Source organism: Semicossyphus pulcher, unplaced genomic scaffold (assembly GCF_022749685.1).
Source record: "Semicossyphus pulcher isolate SPU_LCO1_2020_fin unplaced genomic scaffold, fSemPul1.0.p SCAF_14, whole genome shotgun sequence".
In the NCBI taxonomy this organism is placed as follows: domain Eukaryota; kingdom Metazoa; phylum Chordata; class Actinopteri; order Labriformes; family Labridae; genus Semicossyphus; species Semicossyphus pulcher.
The window spans coordinates 20,500,669-20,520,530 of NW_027211648.1; the positions used below are offsets into that span (position 1 = coordinate 20,500,669).

General features: G+C 39.5%; 2 protein-coding genes across 2 annotated transcripts; both read right to left on the reverse strand.

The window, feature by feature from the left end:
* Positions 1–348: 348 nt before the first annotated feature.
* On the reverse strand, positions 349–14,482 carry lck (LCK proto-oncogene, Src family tyrosine kinase). Its single transcript, XM_069661252.1, has 13 exons — positions 14,295–14,482; positions 12,553–12,665; positions 11,932–11,986; positions 10,623–10,713; positions 9,422–9,520; positions 9,172–9,275; positions 8,380–8,529; positions 8,140–8,292; positions 5,451–5,630; positions 3,266–3,342; positions 1,439–1,592; positions 1,135–1,266; positions 349–1,003 (listed from the first exon to the last, which is right to left on the reverse strand). The coding sequence occupies exons 1-13, from the start codon at positions 14,323–14,325 to the stop codon at positions 807–809; spliced, it is 1,536 nt and encodes a 511-aa protein (XP_069517353.1). The 5' UTR covers positions 14,326–14,482; the 3' UTR covers positions 349–806.
* Positions 14,483–16,630: 2,148 nt separating this feature from the next.
* On the reverse strand, positions 16,631–19,001 carry fam167b (family with sequence similarity 167 member B). The gene is made up of 2 exons (XM_069661852.1): positions 18,646–19,001; positions 16,631–18,208 (listed from the first exon to the last, which is right to left on the reverse strand). Exons 1-2 carry the CDS (start codon positions 18,943–18,945, stop codon positions 17,945–17,947), a joined length of 564 nt encoding a protein of 187 aa, XP_069517953.1. The 5' UTR covers positions 18,946–19,001; the 3' UTR covers positions 16,631–17,944.
* Positions 19,002–19,862: the final 861 nt, after the last annotated feature.

The following is a 19,862-nucleotide window of genomic DNA, read 5'->3' on the forward strand; positions in this document are numbered from 1 at the left end:
CTTGAGAATGAGACCATGTGTCTCACTGAGATTACCTGTCTAAATAAAGGCTAAATAAATCAAATAAAAATAAGGTTGAATGATAAAGTAAAATGGAAGTACTCGTGCATAACAAAATTTTTAGTATCTGCAGAATAGATTACCAACAGCACACACAATCAGAACTACAGTGTCCTGTATGCAACATTAATAGATTTTGTACATTCTGTACATCTAAATGCACGATTTAACGTTGTAAATATTATTGCATAATATTGAACAAATCACCAGATATAATGTTGCTGATGCTTTTTCGGTTTGGTTGAAGTGGGTTGTGATGGGTTCTGCTTTATTAAATGTAGCAACAAACAAGTGTAAAGATTTTTAATACAAAAAAAATTAATTGGATAACATTTAATAAACTGCAGAGGCGAAAACACAGCTGAAGCAGTTTGACAGTATGAACATAATAATGAGCACCAGGAGAACAGCTGCTTGTTCAGATACATCAGAGAGTTTGCAGTCTCTTCAAGCAGCATCATGATAGCTCTCCTTTCTGCTCTGCAGTGATGGAGCTGTTACACGACTTTCAGGTTCACAGTTCCATGTGAGACTCAATCATTTCAATAAGGCCACTTCAGAAAAAGACTGATGCAGAAACAAAGTACTTTTACCTGGAAAATCTCGGCTTGTACCCTATTAATTCTGTATAAAGGCAAGTAATGTCCAAGAAACAAAACAAAATCCAGCATTCACCTTCACAGGCTATGCCATTAATTTGAGGTTATATTTATTGCATGTCTGTATGTCTCTCTGTCCTTTTAGGGCTATTCCTGGTACTGCCTCTCTGTGGCAGTGAAGAAATCCTCCAGAACGCTCCTCAGGTACTCGAAGGTGGGCCTGTCGTCTGGGTTTTCCCTCCAGCACAGACACATGATGTTATAAAGCCCCTCTGAACAGTTTTCTGGCTTTGGCATTCTGTAGCCCCGCTCCAAGTTCTGGATTACCTCTGGGTTGGACATACCTGAACGATGGGTAAAAAGTAGAGAAGAAGGCAATGGATGTGATGTTTTAAGAAATTATAATCCATGCTAGACTACTAGCCTGTGCTTTGGTGATAGTATGGTAGTATAAGTGCAAGGAATTAATATTTACCAGGGTACGGTATGCGTCCATATGTCACAATTTCTGTCAGGAGGATCCCAAATGACCACACATCCGATTTTATAGAAAAGGTGCCGAAGTTAATGGCCTCTGGGGCTGTCCATTTGATGGGGAACTTTGCACCTATAAAGACAAGAGGAAACTTTATTCCATTTAAAATCTTTCAAGGACAAATGCATTCAACAGATGAATAGCCATCAGAAGGCAGGCGACATTACTTTCCATAAACCCTATTATACAGACTAATGATCTTGAAAGAACATGTGACATAGCGATCTTGACAAGGTATTTTTACCCTCTCTTGCTGTGTATTCATTGTCCTCGATCAGTCTCGCCAGTCCAAAGTCAGCAATCTTACAGATGAGTTCATTAGACACCAGGATATTGGCTGCTCTCAGGTCTCTATGAATGTAATTCTTCTGCTCAATAAAGGCCATTCCGTCAGCCACCTGCAGGGGGCAGCACATCAATAGACAAGCACTTAATGCATGCATGAGTCTAAGCCTGAGTGTGAAGAAACTGTGCATGTGTTAATATTGTGTAAATCTGTGTGTTGGACAGATGAACTGAAAGATTTCCAAAGCAGGGAGTTTACCACTTCCCCAGGTCAGTTCCTTACCCTTTACCTCTGTACTCCACCCAGGTACACCGCTGTGCCTGCTCTACTTCCTGAAACGAACAGCTGCAGCCCTGTCTGTACTTTACCCCTGACTGTCTGATTATTCTAATGACCGTGTTTCTGATTCAACCAAAAACTACATGAGTCATTTTCTTCATGTCAGCCCTCAGATGGAAACTGACACAGCTAATGTATAAGGCCACTGGTTTGTGAGGTATCTGAATCCAGAAAATGCTGATGAATTTCCCTAAGTTTACCACCCACACCTACTGAGCATCAGTGTGTTTTATGTCTGTGTGTGTTCGAACATCTAACTCTCTCCATTTTGCTGGGGCAGTGGTGTATATTTCAGACATAAGAATCTATCACATAGGTCCCCGTGGCCCGCGGGTCTCGTCAGACACGTGAGATGTACGTATGTCTTTGTACTTCAAAAGCTTCCACCGTCGTCATGACTTCCCACTCAGGGAACTTAACGTCTCTACTCTTTGTTCCACTTATTTACTTTTTCAATCAATTTAAAACTTTTAACTGTAGAAAGAGGTGTCTGCTGTGCCCTTTTATAGTAAACATTCTCTGATTACGTACATGTCCAGTAATGCTGAAAGAACAAGGTCATTAATCACTTGAATTGTTATGACCCGTCCCATGATGGTTTAAGTTTTACTTGCTTAGCAGTGTGTGACGACTGGCTTGAAAGCATCATTCTATAGGATATGTTCACCACAAACTCTTAAAACTCTACCGCTCTGCGCCGAGCTCTGAAGCGAGAATAACTCCGCATGAAGAATCTTTTGTCTTGAAGTTGAACCTTCAGTCTGTCTTCCTGTGGTTGTGTTTTCCATTCCCACACCCCCAATGCATGTAAGTCAAACTTCCTTTACTGACATGTGACATTCTAAGAAAAAGTTGTGGGCATGATTAAAGTTTGACATTTCAAGATATACTCTTATTCACGTGGTTGCAGGCAGGTAGAAGAATATTATTGCCGCTCTCCGTTCCATGGCTGTACTTTCAAATTTAAAAGACAGGTATAAAAGTGATATTACTTTTCTTATCAAACTCTCGATAAGGAAAAGAATAAACCAACTTCAAAAAAATGTCCACTTATCTCTAAAAGTTGCAGTCTGTATCACATCCCACATTTAAACTTCATTCATTCGTTAGGTTTAAAATTGTATATTTACAACACTGACCTTCATTGAAAGTACACAATAGTAACCACTTTGGCAGACTGCATCATGCTGTGGATTCAACAAAGCCAGCAAGACTACTTCTGAAACATTAATCAGGAATTCAGCATCACATACATTTCCAATTTTCGTCCATCTTTTATTTATAGACTGCACCTTTATGACTAGACAAAACATCCAGTGTCACATGCACACCTATCCAGCTCTGCTTTTACAATATAAGCGTTGTGGCCAGTTTCCTGTCTATGAGGATCATGCTGAGAGAACAGGAAGTTGAGGATTAAATGAAAGGGAATCGTAAAAAGAGTACCTGAGACGCCATGTCTATCAGAGTGTTCATGGGCACATTGCTTCCCTCTGTGGTTTTCAGGTAATCCACTAGGCTACCTGTGGAAAAAACATTCAAGTTAAATCAAATATTGAAGTTTTTCTTAAACTTACTTGCCGTCTGCCTGAACAGATAGATTCCAGCCAGCTATTTAGCAAATAGAGAATCGGTTAACAGTACATTCTGATAATTACAGATGCTTGTTCGCTGCATTGTACTTAAAGGCGCAGAAGACAAGCAACAATGAAAAGTGATATTAACTGGTAAACTGGTAAACAAAAGTAGAGGTTGTGGTTATTAACATCATGAACCCTCATGAACATAAATAAACAGAGTAGGTATATAAATAGAACAGCAGATTAAATCAGGGAACATAACACTGTGAGGAAGTGCACAGAGCATCAGTCAAGATGATGCATAGTTTCTGACAGTTGACTTTGTGTTAACTTTGATTACACAGAACAATACGTCTGCAGGCCAGCCAACCAAGTCGATCCAAAGGAAATAGTTTAAGAGGAATGACCGTGCCAGGAAAGAGGAGGCCTTTGCTCTTCTGCTTAAGTCCGGAAGACTGCTTTTGAAGTCTGAGAGCCAGAGGAGCGCTCTTTGTCAAGGTCACAAAGGGAAGCTGGGATGACACGCCTGTTATTTTCCATCTTTGTCGTCTTCAGTAATAAAAAAGAACAAATTGAAAAGACGGGAACTCCGAGCCATCCTTTCTCTTGACAACAGAGGCTACAATTGTGTCCTGTCCACACGTGGACCCGAGACAAAGAGGCAGCCTCATGTAGGGCCACTGCTGCTGGTTTACAGGCCACACATGCACAGCTACACAAAGGCACTCCATTCAATGCAGCTGGATGGTGGCTGCTGTGTTTGTGACAGCATCTCTTCTATGCATTTTATTATTGTTTCTCTCAGTGAAAAAGAATAACAAAGACTTTTGAGGTTAAAGTGAAACTTGTTCTGTATCACTTTCATATGGCTGCTGCATTTTGGTATGGAGTTAGAGTTATGGAGAGTTGCTTGCAGCTGATACCATGACTCACTTTATAACTTGTTTTGTGTTGTGATAAGAAGCAACTAAACATGAATTTCTAAAAAGGGAGAGGAAGATGGTGCACAAGCTGCCATGGTTGAAGATTGTTCTACTGTGACATTATAGTGTTTCAGTATTTGTGTTTACGTCTTTGTGTTTGTGAGGGTCTGTAGATGCATGTGCGTAATACAGACACTGGAAAAGAGCCAGGCCTCATCAGAGGTGAACAATAACCCGGTGAATCACCCTCTCTTATTTTAACACCCCTCGTCTCAGACCGGCCAGTAGAGACTTCCCTTCTGTGAGTAAACACCAGAAGTCTATGTGGAGGGGGCCTGGAAAAGAAGTGAAAGTTCATGTTTGCTTTGAAATATTTTAGCGCAGAGCGGCGAATACATAAGGGTCATGAGGAGAAGCTGAAAATAGCATATCAGAAGGCAGGCCACTTCAGCAGAGCAGCATGCTTTGAGAGGCAAGGCTCATGACTTAGCTCCCTTATTTAGTTTTTCCTACACTGCTGCATTCATCTACAATCACATGTGATTATGATACTGTGTAGTTCCAGTAATGTGCGTCTTCACTTATAAAACACAAACAGGAAGGCAGCTGTAGTTGTGTGATTAAAACTTAATTCAGAAGAGTCACTGAAGTGGAGCACAGTCTGAAAACACCATGACTCATTAAAGGGTGAAATACATGGGGCAGCCCAGTATGCTGTTCAAGCTTGTGCTCTGGCACTCAGAGTCTGATAACAGATCAACATGTTTGATCCTGAACGTCTCAGGCACTGACTACAAAACCCTTTATTTGTGTTTGCTCCAGGCACGGAGCTTACCGTGACTTCTTCTTTGGTGTTCAAGGTAAGAGAGCAGGAGATTAAGGAAATGATTGTTTCAAACATTTCAGACAGGCTTAGACATATTTCAGGTGACTAAGCAGAGATGAGCTGAGCTGGTGTGATTACACATGACTTCATGTTTTATGTCTCCCGAAATGAGCATCCTTTCAATGGAAATACCCGTCAACCAGGTTTTCCTTTTCTTTTGATGCCTTCAATTATTCCCTATTGATGGTTAGTGTCATTAGTGAAATGCTCCAGGCTGTGACGCAACGAGTATTTCTACCCACCATTTTCCATGTACTCTGTGACAATGTAGATCGGCTCCTGGGTTACAACAGCAAATAGGCGGACGAGGCGTGCGTGTTGTAAGTTCTTCATCATGTTGGCCTCTGCCAGGAAGGCTTCCACAGACATGGTACCAATTTTCAGGTTCTTAATTGCCACCTTCCTGTCGTTGTTGTAGAGACCTGAAATATACATATAAACATTACTGGTTTTCTGAAAGATATTCATTAAAACAAAAGTGTACAGCTATGCTAGCAGCTGTCTGAGGCTCTACCTAACTTGTTTTGAGCTAAATGCTAACAATCTAGATTCATTATCTAGATTACATTGCTAACATGCTGCTGTTGGCAAGTATTGTGTTATTCATTCAGCATGTTAGCATGTTAACATTTGCTAATTAGCACTGAAATTACAGCTGAGACATCTTGGACTTTCCTTAGTTTTGCAGTGATTTAGTCATAAACCAAAGTATTGGATTCAGCTAATCAGAATTTAGAAATAAAATTGAAAGTTAAGAGCTCTTTCTGGAGGAAATAAGTCTTGAGTTGTTTGGAATTGTCTCCCTCAAACTAAAATGATCAAGGTCATGATGGGGCTGGAAGGAAAGTCAGGGGATTACCAAAGTCAGTGGTATTCATTTTATGGGAAACATGAACTTCTGTAACAAAAAAAAAAGTGAATCCATTAAGTACATGTTTAAATATTTCACTGGATAAATAAAAACGTTGATCTCCCGGTGAAACTTAGTGGATAAGTCAGGGTACACCTTAAAGGAAAATATTTTTTTAGCTATGCAATAAATTTTCTATTATTCTAATGTATTTTTGAAACGTTAGTGAAGTTGTTTCATTTTAAAAATTCTATACATATTTTAATTTAATTATTTTTCAGAGCCTCTCCTTCCTCCTGAAACAAACAAGCTGTTTTGCCATTCAAAGGTTTGACCTTAGCAATGATTGGTTGACAGTGTTTGGAGTGACTGCATAGCTCCTACCTACCCCCAGTGTGCGATCCCACGTCAGGGAGTGGCCGCACTGCACTGTCACTCCAAAGTTGTAGAAAACATGGCTGCTCTATGATCAGTTATTCAGCCTTATAAGTACGAGCCAGAATTGCCAGGAGGTATCGGAATGGTAAGCTGAAATCTTGACAACGACTTGACTACTAGCTAGTGCCAGAGGTGAATGTATATATATATAATATATAGAATATAATGTTTTTAAGAATGTTGCGGAATTATGCAGTTTTCACTTTTTTACTGTGAACAAAAATAAAAAATGTGAAACCAATGCAAAATATGAGAATATCCATTCACAAGATATGGCCCCTTTAAGTCATTGGGAGTCCTCCTCTTGGGACCATAACTATTCAGTGCCAATTTTAATGGCTATGCAAAACTGCCGATTAACTCAAAACTCTATAATAGAAGTCAGGGGATTACCAAAGTATGTAGATAATCCGTGCATGAAATGTTGAGATATGTTAATCTGTCGGACCGACCAGCGAAGATCACCGTCCGAAAGAGCTATGCCGGTCACATGACAAAGAAACGTCTCGAATTTATCATCACACTGTGTCTAATGTAATATCCAGATGTGCTTTTATCTCAGCTCTTTTGGGTCATAGATACAGTTGCAATGCCATGAGTTGTGATTGAATATGTGCTAAACTAACAACAGTTGAACATGACTGTCATGCAAACAGGATCTCATTCCAGCTCTGGTACACTAACACTCCTGTATGTTATGTCAAGCCAACCCACTGCCAACCTGTTTTCTATTAAGTTGTACACGACGTTGAGCATGTCACACCATGGATGAAGCGTAGCAATGATGGAAACAAATTAAGGTCACTATTCAAAGTATTCCTCCGTCTCTTTTATCTGCAGTGGAAATCTTCTCACTATAAAGGATGGATATCACATATCCTTGTGATAACTAACCAAAATAAACATTTCATTGCAAACGTCAGTCCCTCCCATTGTTCAAGTTTGTTCTTGAGCCAGTGTTTGTATGAGGATAGAGAAGCAAACACAGTGCCTAGAATACATGCCAGAAGATTCTGTGAAAAGATAGTTGCTGTGAGGACAAGTTCCATGGCTGGCAATGTTAAGCTCTGCTACAGTGGTGTGTCTGGGATGTTGAATTGTCCTGGCAAATGAAGATGGAAAATAAGGGAGGAAGGAACCGTCCAATTGAATAATAAGGGGGTTGTAGCACCGATTATTTCAACTGATATCCTTGTGATCCAAATATCAGGTCTTTTTGTTTAACTTATTACTCCACAATGACAAAAGACATCCATCTATTCCATAAATATGTGACCTCACCGGAAAGGTGTACTTGTAGTTTGAGTGGTGTTGGATAGCAAGGAGAATACCTCACATCTTCCTCCAGTGAACCAGCTCATACGAGCCTACAATTAAGGCTGTGCTGAGGAAACTGTTCTGCATACACTGCAGAAAAAACCCTTGGTAAAGGCTTTCTAGCAGACACACAGCCAAGCCCACAATGTTATTGAGCAACTTGGCTGATTACATGTGAAGTATCTGTGCAAAATGTTTAAACTCCCATGTATGAAATGGAAAAACAATACTTAAATGAAAGTCTATAATATCTACATACTTTTTGACTAAACCCATGAACAGCTTTTCCTCCTCTCAGTCCTTTATTAGTTTTCTCTGTCACTCACCCATCCAGACTTCTCCAAACTGTCCTGCTCCCAGCCTGCGCAGGAGCTTCAGCGACTCACGAGGAATCTCCCACTCATCCTGCCACCAGGGCTTCTGTGGGGCCCTCGACTGACACGGCTTCAACAGCTTTGTGCACAGCCCATCTGATTCGCCTAGACGAGAGAAAAGAGACGGGGTTGAATTTGTTCTTGATGAAGACTGCAACTGTGATCAGTAAATTTGACAAAGAGACTACGCACGTGAGTGATGCTGGACAAGCTCCTTCAGCGAGTTAAACGATATTTTGGCTGTGATGTAGAAGCCGCCATTGTCCATGTTGCGGATTCTGTAGTGCTTGACTCCTTCCCCAGTGTTGTGGTCCAAGTCCCTGATTGATAAGGAGTAAGACCCTGGAACATAGAGGAAGCATAAATTATTGTGTGATCTTTTTTCTGTATTTAATTTGTAAAAGAATCGTATACAATATTAGACATGAATGTTTCCATTTTAAGTATCTAACAGAGTTAGCTTGAAGCTAGTTTTCATCTGAAATACCTGTTGTTGAATTTTAAGATAATAATAACCATTTTTAACCAAGTTATTAGTCTAAATAGAGAAGGAAACTGTTTCAAACTGTTAATTAAAAACTGATTTCATTATGAGGATCTCCGGATTTTGGTCAGCTCGACTGCTCTACAGTTAAAAAAAAGCAACCAGCATTCACCTGTTTGTGCTTTAAAACATACGTGTACAGGCAGAAAAGCAAAAGTGAAATTAAATGAAGATGAAGCTTGTTGGGAAACAGGAAGGGGGTTGTGTTGGGGAAATGAGTCTTGTTTTAGAAACACTGCCAGAGAGAACAGTGGGTGATCAACAGGTTACAAGTTAATTTATGAACCTTGACTCTAACAAATATATGTATGTTTAAAATGCTACATGTAGCACCCTTGATTCAATATACCATACCCAGATACACAGCTGAAAACCAACCTTATGAAATATAAGCTATGATTATGTGTTAGCTCTATGAGATGACTAAAAGATGACTTCACCTGGGGTTGTCTCACTCTCTCGGATCAGGAAGGAGCCCAGCGTATTCCCGGGAGCAAGGAGGAGCCTCATGGCTTCGTTTCTAGAAATGTTCTTAAAGAACCACCTGCAGAACAGACACACAATATGCTTCACACTGTGAGCTAACCACTTCCTTTCCCTCAGGGACACAGCATGCATCATTTGAGAAAGTGTTGAGGTTGAGAGGAATGGAGTTGAGAGCAGAATGATCATGTTTCCTGTATGACGTACGGTTCAGTCTCCACTGTTGTCATTGCAACAAAGTTGTATGGGATGTAGCCCTGCTGGCCTGTGGTGAGAGACTCTGCCAAATACCACTCTGGATCATCCCTGAATGTCAAAGGAGAGCAGTGAGTGAGTTAACATGTCTGTGATGCATCACAGCCGTCTAGACTTTCTGGGTTGATGGATGAACCTTCAGAAAACAGTTTCAATAAGCTCCAGACGGTATAGCGGTTCTTTGCAATGTAAAGACACCCTGCATGAAATGAACCGCATCACATTTGGTAAGCAGTCTTTTCTTAAATATCAGAAGAAAAGACAACAGCAAGAAGAGACATGCTTGTATAAAAGTAACCACATTAAAAGTAGTTTGTGAAACCTTAGTTCTCCCTGTTAACTCTAATATTTTCATGCTGTCGTCTGTCTGGGCTGTAGATTGTCACCAACCAAACCCTGTACAATTATAGTATTTTTTAAAAATCTAATTTTATTTATGTGAACTAAAAAATATCACAACCAGAAAAAAATGGTATATGATATATGTGTGTGCTCATAAAAATGTAAACTTATCTTTGTGTCAATATAACCCTCTAACATATCCTGACATCAGAGAGGTCATGACCTTATGGTCTCAAAGGCCTTGACTGAATGAACACATGATACACTTGAGTTTGCTGGACCTAAAATTAAATCAAATAAGAAGTCTTCTGATCATTGTATTTATAGAGACACGTTTTTAATCCTCAAATAAATTTAATTAATTTAAAAATGTGTAAAATTTTAAGGAGCTTGTTACTCCGGATCTGTAAGCACAACATTACCTGTATTTCCTGAGAGCCTATTTATTTATGTAACCAGGGTTCGTACGTTCATGACTTTTTTTTCTGACTTTTTTAATAGTCGTAGTGAGAGACCAAAAACATGAAGAGAAATAAGGGGGATTAACATGCAACAAGTCCCCAGTCAGAAATGTGATAAGCCTTAGACTGTTAGACCCGCGTGCAGAGGCTTGATTCTTGGAGATGCTAGTGATAGTAAACATAGCGGGTAAGTGGGCACAGGGGTTATCTTGTTCAATGCACAGTGGTCCGACATGCTTACACAAAGTCTGTGCTGTGCAGGTGACAGGACGTTATTGTAGTCTGGGGCTGAAAGGTAGTTAGGATTTTTTTTTTTTCCAAGCTTTACTACATGTGAATCGACAGCTTACTTGTCGATGATCTTGAGTTTGTCTCCCTTCTCAAAGCCCAAGTCACCATCATGGTTGGGTTCATAACTGTATATGGCCACCACAAGGTTGTCTGCAAAAGGAACATACAGTATTGGTTTAAAAACATTTAGAGATTTAGAAACATTAGAGATTACTCACAAATATAACTAAACAGAAGAGAAGGCTTGTGTTCTTCTCTGGCTGTTTGAGTTTCTTGTATTTATTTTGATGAATAGAGAGATGGAGAGTCGGCATGCTAATCTATGCCCCCCCTCTACTGTGTGAATTTGTGTTGGTTGTGTTTGTTGATAACACTGTTAAATTCATATTTCTTTTGATTATTCTTCAATTGTGTGCATTAAACTGTTTTCCATTATGACTTTGTGATCACATTTTGTTTTAAGAAGAGAGTACAACCCTATAAGGAGTGACTTGGAATCTCAACTGTCAGACAGAAATTCATTGCAGCAAATGAAGGATGATGATCTGGGACACGAAGAGAATTCAAACCCCATTGACAGCAACTTGGGCTTAAAGGCGTTATGATAACTTAAAAGTGTAAATAAACCACAACTACATCTTACAAGGATGTAAACAATTTTAATTTTGTACAAAATAAATATATGAATTGAAATAGTTAATTGTTTTTTCTAGGGATGCACCGATACCACTTTTTTTCAGACCAAGTACAAGTACAAGTACTTACATTTGGGTACTTGCCGATACCGAGTAACGATATTAGTACTTGATAATATCATTACACTTGTCAAAATGACTTTAAAAACAAACAATTTTCATCAGATGTTCCTCACTCTCTGTCTGTAACAAAGTAAATCGAAACAATGATGCAACTGCAACTGTTGCTGACATTTTAACACTCAACTTTGCTTCTCCGCCTACCTGCTAAACTAACGGGAGGCTAACATCAAACTCAAAAGTGGTATTCAGGTGCGGTACTAGTCGTAGTTTTACAAGTACGAGCACTTAAGCTCCGGTACCGCCTGATACCTGATACTGGTATCGGTGTATCCCTAGTTTTTTGTATACAGTGATTAACCAGTGCCAGAAAGATACTATATCATGTATGTAATATGTGAAATGTAAAATGTTCAAAAAAATTGGAGTAGAAAATGGAAAATGTTGTGCTAACTAAATATAAAAAGCCTCCTTAGGATGATTTATGGAGTTATAAGGATATTATAAGTATAAATATGTATGTGCATATATTATAAATATAATATGTGATTGAGCTAATACTTAGCTTTAACACTTACAAATACATATGGAAAAATATACTGTATGTTTTTACCTGGTAAAGGAGACGTAGGAGGTGAATGCTGGGATGGAATCAGCTGGTCTGTGTACTGATGAGAGAAAAAAGGATTAGGTTTGCATTTTAAGTTCAGCTTTCCAAAGAAACTTCAACAACAGAAAATTAATGTGGTACAACAGATACTATCACACTATTTCTGCATTAATATGCAGATATTGTTCTGTGTTTTTTCCCAAGACAACATGTCTCGATGTATTATGATGCACACACAGGTGTTTTTCTCCTTTATCTGTTATCTAACGGGACATCTAGCTCATAAAGAGGAAACAATTACACTCCAATTTAATCACACACACAATTTTCCCTCACAGCTTTTAAACTTCTTTGGACTCCATCATACAATAGTGGATTGTATTCTCTAATATTCTCAGTAATGGTTACATCATTTACACAACATGAAGTGAATTGTGGGAACTCATGTTATGTCAAAACCTTCTTACTTGTAACTTGTGTGTGTCCTCAAAGGGGTCATTCACATTCGACCACACAAACAACTTAAAACCCATTCATGTCAAGCTCACTAACACAGCCTTACTCTACAAAGTAGTGACACATGTGCAGACAACTCTAAACTCTAAGATGCACAAAGACACTTACTGGATTGCATGACTGGGGAGGTATGGGACAGTTGCAGTGGTCACAGATTTCATCCAAGTTCTCGATCCAGTCGCTGTCTGAGTAGTCCGAGCTGCAGTTACACCCCATCTTTTCTGGAATTTAGAGGTTAGTGTTAGCTCAAATGATCTATTGGGAGTATTGGCATCTTAGACAGCTATGGTTTCACTAAAGAAATCTCTTTCCTAGAAATCAGAGCACGTTTTCAAAAAGTATGCATTTTGAATAAGGGACATTAAATACTGGAAAAAAACCCCACAAAAATAATCATAAATATGTCAGAAAATTGACAATATTTTTCATGTATGGCTGCATTTAGGACACAAACAGGAGATACAGAACCTTTTACTTTCCGAAAACTGCTTTAATCGGAAATGACTGAGGACCTCGCCTTAAAATGGAGGCTCAACAGTGAACCTCAGAGCCCAACAAATGTGAAAGCATTCATTTTAAACCCTTTTAAACCATTTGACACCTAATTAGCATGCACAAAACAGTCAAATAAATAAAAAACAATGCAAAGAATGTAATTGTTAGTGCCACTTTTCGAGATGCACATCACAGGCCTTTACGTGTTCTAATTTGGATTAAGATGTGGAAAACAGGGTCTATAAAACTGTACAAATGCTAATCTCATGTAATCCAACGACTGCACGTGTTCTGCATTGTGCTTCACTCTGGTGCGCAGTACAGACCAGCTTTCTCAAGCTCACTTGGCTCCCAGCGGACCGCTCATGGAACAGGGTCAGTGGGCTAATCGCAGCGGCCGTCTGTCCCAAAGGCTCAGAGCCGTGAGAAAAATCTGGGGACGCCTGACCTGATAATAACAACCCACCACTGTACTGAGACCCCGAGGAATAAATCTCAGCCTTTTCTTTATTTTTCAATGACCATCACTCCTACGCCTACTGGCCAGCACTCAGGGAGTCACACAGAGTCAGCATTTTCCATTGAGGGGCTACCCTCTTCTTTTTATCAGCTGCTACTGAGGCCTTTCCAAAAGAATACTGATGATTGTTATCGTTTGCAAAGTATTATGGGTATGTAAATTGTTGAAGTGAGGTATGACTGAAAACATTTGGCCTTTTTGATTCACTGGCAGTGTCAGTGAAGAAGTGGGCTAAATACTGTTTATTTTTAAAAGGTATTGAAGCTAGGAAAGAACATACTCATAAACAAATAAGACATTTTATGTGGAAATTTCTTTTTTACTTACTTACTTTCAACTACATCATCACTCGCTTAAGAGACATGTTTGTGAGAGAAATAGGAGTTCACAAACATAAAAACATTACATTTTATTTTAATAATTAACTAAAAAATGGATACCTATTACAATGCAGTTGTGTTTTATTACAATGGTAAAGCATCTTATTGTCCTCATGCGGTCTAATCTTCTTTGTAATACACATCTGATAAACAATGTAATGACAGAAAAAGTGTCTGAATGTATTTTGTTACACAAATGGGAATAAAATATTGGTTTACACCAATTGGGCGGTACTTCTGGGTGCGGACATTTTATAGCCAATTCTTCCATTTTCAATGTATTTTGTTTTTTTTACATATAAAGTCATAAGATCACACCCAATCTCTGTTATTTATGTAAGATATTTTATATAACAGCAATAAATACAGGTTAATTGAGATGTTTGACTATCTACCAAAAGTAAAGCATTTTCTTTGTCATCTAAACCAACGTTAAACTGAAGTCTGAAACTTACCTCTTGAAATATGAAATGTCTCTTCAAGCATCCAATAATATCAGATTTAGAGTGTCGCCATGGAGATATTCTTTATAAAAAAGGTTATTCTTTTAAACGAGTTATTTAGCAGTTTTTGAGTTCAACACAGGAGCCGAGCTGTGAAGATGTCATCATCCGCTTCTCTTATCATCACCTACTCAGTGCTACAATGCTGATGTGTGACTGTGCACACACGCAAACACACGGTTTAGAGGAGCTGATGAGAGCGACCCAGAGAGTTTCCTGTCGTTGGGTTGAGGGTTGCTCTGCAGGCTTCTAACAGGTGCCTCACTGTGCAGCTGTGAGTGAGCAGAGGGAGCGTTAAAAGCTCTATGTTAAAGGGGTCAGGACAACACCTTTGCCAAAGTGGGAACACAGACATGAACGTTCCAAAATAGTTCCAAGACAGTGGTGAAGTTATATTTGTGTACAACATCTGTGAGTCTGTGACCTTTCAGGTGAGGGAAAATGTGGGGTTGAAGTGAAGGTCCAGGGTTTTTTTAAAGAAGTTACCCTGTAAGAGAGTACTGAAGCAGTAATCAAATCAATAATTTTAATTTATAATACAGATATTACAGATTACAGATATGCCACATAAAAGAGCATTTTGGGGGATTTGGAACAGATTTGTTCTCTGTAGGGATTCAGACCCTTGGTTTAGACTCACGACAACAACACAACAAGGCTATTTTTGTCAATCACACTTGCGGTTATGGTCTGAACTGTTAGTGGCCAGCAAACCATTGAAAAAAGGATTTTGGCCTTGGTTAATACAACAAAGTCAAACTTGAAAAAACACTTGTATAGTCACAGAGGGCGAAAAAAAGAAATGTCAATCAGTCCATTACTTTCTTACAAATCAGCATCTTGACCAAAGCTCTTTGTTGAATGGCTGCCGCAGCATGGTCACATTTAACCCTGACAGGAGACATGGCAGTAACACACTCGACTGTCATGTTTTCTACCTCTCAGAAAAGTCTGCTGTGGGCCACATCTCTTCTCTTGTGGTAAACAGCTGCTGCTACAGAGCATGCACCGGCAGGAAGTCAGTCCAAACATTACAGGAAGTGCACAGAGATGTGTACTCAGAAGACTGCCACAGCATAGATTAAGTCACTTGTGATGAAAACACCTCAGCTCACTCTTTTTCCGTTAACGTAGAAGTGAGAATAAATCTAGAACGGTGGCTCAAGCAGTTTCCCTTTCTTGACATTTTGATATATGTTACAAAAAGGCATCTAGAAAATAAAATAATGCTTAGTATTACTTCAGTTTCTGATTGCAGAATCATATCAGGCAAATTCCTCATACATATGATCAAATAGTGCCGTAGATTATCTGGCACATAACTTAAAGAACCCCGCATCTTTGGAGATCAGCTTTTGACAGGCCTTATGAACTTTTAAGGGTATCCCTCAACCACAGTTGTCACTACTTCCAAATGTGGTTGGAAATCACATTCTGTTACGCATTGAAAAGAGATACTATCAATGTGCAGAAAGTTTTCCAACCCTCCTACCACTGGCTTCACGATGCAGGTGCTGGCCTCCTTCAAGTGCACGACTGCAACTTGTGTTTTGTTGCTGATGTGTTGATGATTGCTCAAGTACACTTATACAGTCTTAAATCACCTAACTTTTAGTTTAGTTTCAAAACAAACTGATGATGCTTTTGCTTTCTGTACCCTCCTCTATCAGTGTCTGCTCACATGACATGTGGTATGATATGGGGAATAGGTCAAGGGAAAGTATCTTCCGGGCAGAGCTGATTGCCCTGAGAAACACAAGTCTGCAGCACTTTATTGTAAAAGCATTCACTGAAGAATGAGGCCTGGAGGTACAATACCTCGGCCTCTTTGCATTTTCCTAGGATATTCATTTCCACCATTGAAGTCTGACGGCACACATGAGGTCACACATGTCCTGAAGTATGCCACATTATGATCATTGCAGTAATCCTAGTTGTGCTCTCGTTTCACACAGTGACTGCACTCTGCCAAGGCATATTTGGTTACTTGTTCGACTGATTATGTCAAAACAATGTCCGTGTTATGCACATCCCTCGAGGGCCCCATTCATATATTTGGTTATTACACCAGGTCATGCATGTCTCATGGACGGAAAGAGGAGACTATTGTCCATGGCGGCTTTAAGAATGAGGAAGGATGACGAGAATGGATCATATGGAGTAGTGATGGCCAGATAAGATAAGATTGATAGTAGAGTTTGCGTAGACGGACACACAGAACAAATCCAAAGTATGAGTCTATAACCAATATTCTAAATGCTAATAAAATATTATTCAAGCAGCAGAGATAAAGTAAAGTATCTTTAATATTTTGTTGTATATACAAAATAAAGTATCCATTTACATTTTGCGTTTATGCTAATTTGTCATAGAAACGGTCTTATTATGCTAACATTAATGAACAATCTGTATAGAATGACAGCAAAGATAAAAGTAGTTTTTTACACATAACACAGTTATAATCAATGTAAATTTCACTTAACAACCATGTTTAATTCATGCTATCCCATATGCTGTTAAGTAGTTATGAACCATTTAACTTGCACACTGAGCATTAAATACACTTGGTCACTGTCCAGCCATATATGGTTACTAATCTGTGCTCTGCAGCATCTGAACGTGGTAATGGAAAACAACATGCATTAGGCATTGCCTCCCGGGTCCTGAGTCTGAGGAGATATTTTTGGTTTGTGAAGAAGAGTGGTGTGAAAAATGTGGCCCCTCACTTCCTTTGAGCATACTCTTAGAGACATTATAGGCTTCCATAGTTGGAAAATGTTGCAGTTTTAAAGGACTCTATGAAGTATGAAGTGTTGCCAAACATTTTATTTCAATCTTGTCAGATCAGACTGGACCAGACATGCCATCTCTATATTTTACATTTCATTTACCCCTTTACCAATACGGTGAATTGTTTCCCAACCTTTTGACCTTGTGACCTCTTACAATGAAGCTATGCCTACTTGCAACCCTCATAATTGAATGTAACCGGTTCAACCACAGAGTGGTCTGAAAAAATAAACTATTTTTTTGCTAGAAAATGGAAAAGAGTAGAGAAATTTTCTCTGGTTCTGTCTTTTAAATTGCTTCATCCTGGAACCCATTTTTCATTGAGTCCCGACCCCTAGATTGTGACCCCCTAATCAAAAGTCATCTGACCTGACTAGTTCCCTTAAAAGCTCTGTCCTGTACGCCAACGATGAAGACACTGTCTTCTATTCAAAAATTAGCTGCTAAGTATTACAACAATTTCCCCTTAGGTGTTTTACACTTACCTAACACATATGAAACTTTCTTTTTAGAAAAAGTTCAAATGATTGGATATAAGGTAATTCAACGCCATTCCATAAAATTCTTTATACAGTATATACGCCTTCCACTCCCACAAACAATGCACACAACAAAAAAACTGTCAGCAGCAGAGCAGCTAAGACTCAGTCCAACAGGAAGGTCACTTAAAGGTGGTCCCCTGCAGGCCTGCAGACTGTCAACAGAATCATTTTCATTTTCACCCAGGGCACCAGTAGCTAGTAGTCACTCTTCACTTCTCTACAGAGTATTCGATATAAATGTCCTCAGTTACATGAATAAAGGTTGAGGTTTTAACACAGGGAGAAGCGTCTGGAGTTGATGTTCATCTTGGTGAGGCCCAGGTGTTTGAGCGGGGTGGAGAGAGCGAAGGTGGCCTTTAAAGGGATGTCACACAGCAGGTCCGACTCCTCATCACACTCCTCCAGCTCGTACGTTGCGTCGTCCAGCATTTCCTTGTGGCGATCGCACACCTGCTCCACCTTCAGCCGGTGGATCTCCCCACGCAGGCGGATCAGCTGACGGGCCAGATGGTTGTCCTGAGCCTGCATCTCCCTCTGAGGAGCAGGAGCAGGGATGAGGGGTAAAGAAAGGAGGTTAAAGATAAGGTCAGTGAGATACCAGGAAATACTTGAAAGTTTGGATTAAGATTACTCTCCTCCTAGATTGTTTATCATCTTATTCAAGTGTGAAGAAAACTGGCATGTGGAACATAAGGGCTGCAGCCTGAGAGACAATACAGACATCACATTCTTTCAAAGCTGTTTGTTAACAAGGACTGCATGAAGTCAGTTCCTTAAGATAAGTCAAACATTGAGCTGATCACTGACACCTGAACAATCTACCTGAGAGGTGAAGTAGTACACATGTGCGGATTTGGAACTTGACTTTTCATATTGACGTGTTATCTAGCCTCTTACTGCATTAAAATGGATAGAAACCTTTTTCAGAATACGCCTTTTGCGAATAAATGGCATGCTCAGAAGTCACTCACCAGCTCTTTTCTCAAGAACTCCAAAGCATCATCAATAGTTTCAAAACCACAGATGTTGCGCACAACCGCTTGTGAGTTCTCATTTCTCAGAGTCGCAGGCATGGAAACAGCTTTGTCTCCAGATCCCGGACTGTCTGCGGAGTTACTCTGCTTCCAGGGTCGACTCTGCACCCGTTCCTGCCACTCCAGATAGGATGGTCTGCGAGTCTGTAACTTCAGCTTCTCTGTGAGTGCTTTCACGCTGTCCAGGTCCTCCGTTTCTCCCTCGGAGGACTCCCCTCCAAACTCTTTAAAATCCATCGCAGCAGTGATAAAAGCAGTCCTTGGGATAGCGCGTTAACTTGGCTCACTGGATTGGCAGCTGGGCGGTGAGAGCGCAACAGGTCCTCACCTCCTTTATATGGCGATAAGAGGGAGTGACCGCCCATCCCGCACAGGACACAGAAGCAGTCTAATAACATACGCTTTTTTTGATGACGGGAATCAAGACATCCAAATTCCAGGTGTCGCTTGTGGTTGAAAATTAAGAATACCCCAAAGTTATAAATATGATTTCTGAATTTCAAAGAGGTAAACTATTGTGGGTTTTTGGATACAAGAGTGATTGCGCAGATTACTCAGCTTCCTCTGCATCTTTTAGGCCACTTATTTGTATTAACCTAGTTATAATCAGAAATCCAGTGGTGGAAAATAGCTTTACTAAGTACACTACAACTGTAAGATACTTGTACTTTATATGGGTATATGTTCCTTTATACTTCACCCGTGGAAGAATTGTGTTCACATTATTTACATATTCTACTAAAAGTGGCCTATAATATTACAACAAGTCCTGCAGTCCAAATCTTACTTAAATAGTATTATACATTCATATTCATTTATTATGGATAAAAGTATTATCAGCAAAGTATTCCTAACATATTAGGATTAAAATTAGGCCTGCATAATGCAATGCCAGCTGTTTTATTGTCCATCCCATTTTAAAATGCTGCCTTAATATTACTGATGAATTGTATATGTAGTGATGGGGTTAGGGGTTAGGGTTACTTTACTGATGTAATGTATAAGAAGTTCACATTATAGCTGCCCAGTGTTACTTTTAAACGGCTATTTGTTCCTGGGTTGTTTAATCTAGGATATTACAATGACTTCTTCCCTTCCATATGTTTTGTATGTTAAATCTATGACACAGCACAGTAACCTGTAACAAAAGCTGT

What these genes read in the sequence shown, in the direction of transcription:
- lck (XM_069661252.1), bottom strand. Translation starts at nt 14,325, where the DNA reads ATGCTTGAAGAGACATTTCATATTTCAAGAG. An exon ending in GCTTGTCCAGCATCACTCAC is followed by an intron (nt 8,293 to 8,379) that starts GTGCGTAGTCTC and finishes TCTCTCGTCTAG; the next exon opens with GCGAATCAGATGGGCTGTGC. An exon ending in GTTTGGAGAAGTCTGGATGG is followed by an intron (nt 5,631 to 8,139) that starts GTGAGTGACAGA and finishes TGTATATTTCAG; the next exon opens with GTCTCTACAACAACGACAGG.
- fam167b (XM_069661852.1), bottom strand. Translation starts at nt 18,945, where the DNA reads ATGGATTTTAAAGAGTTTGGAGGGGAGTCCTCCGAGGGAGAAACGGAG. An exon ending in AGTTCTTGAGAAAAGAGCTG is followed by an intron (nt 18,209 to 18,645) that starts GTGAGTGACTTC and finishes CCTGCTCCTCAG; the next exon opens with AGGGAGATGCAGGCTCAGGA.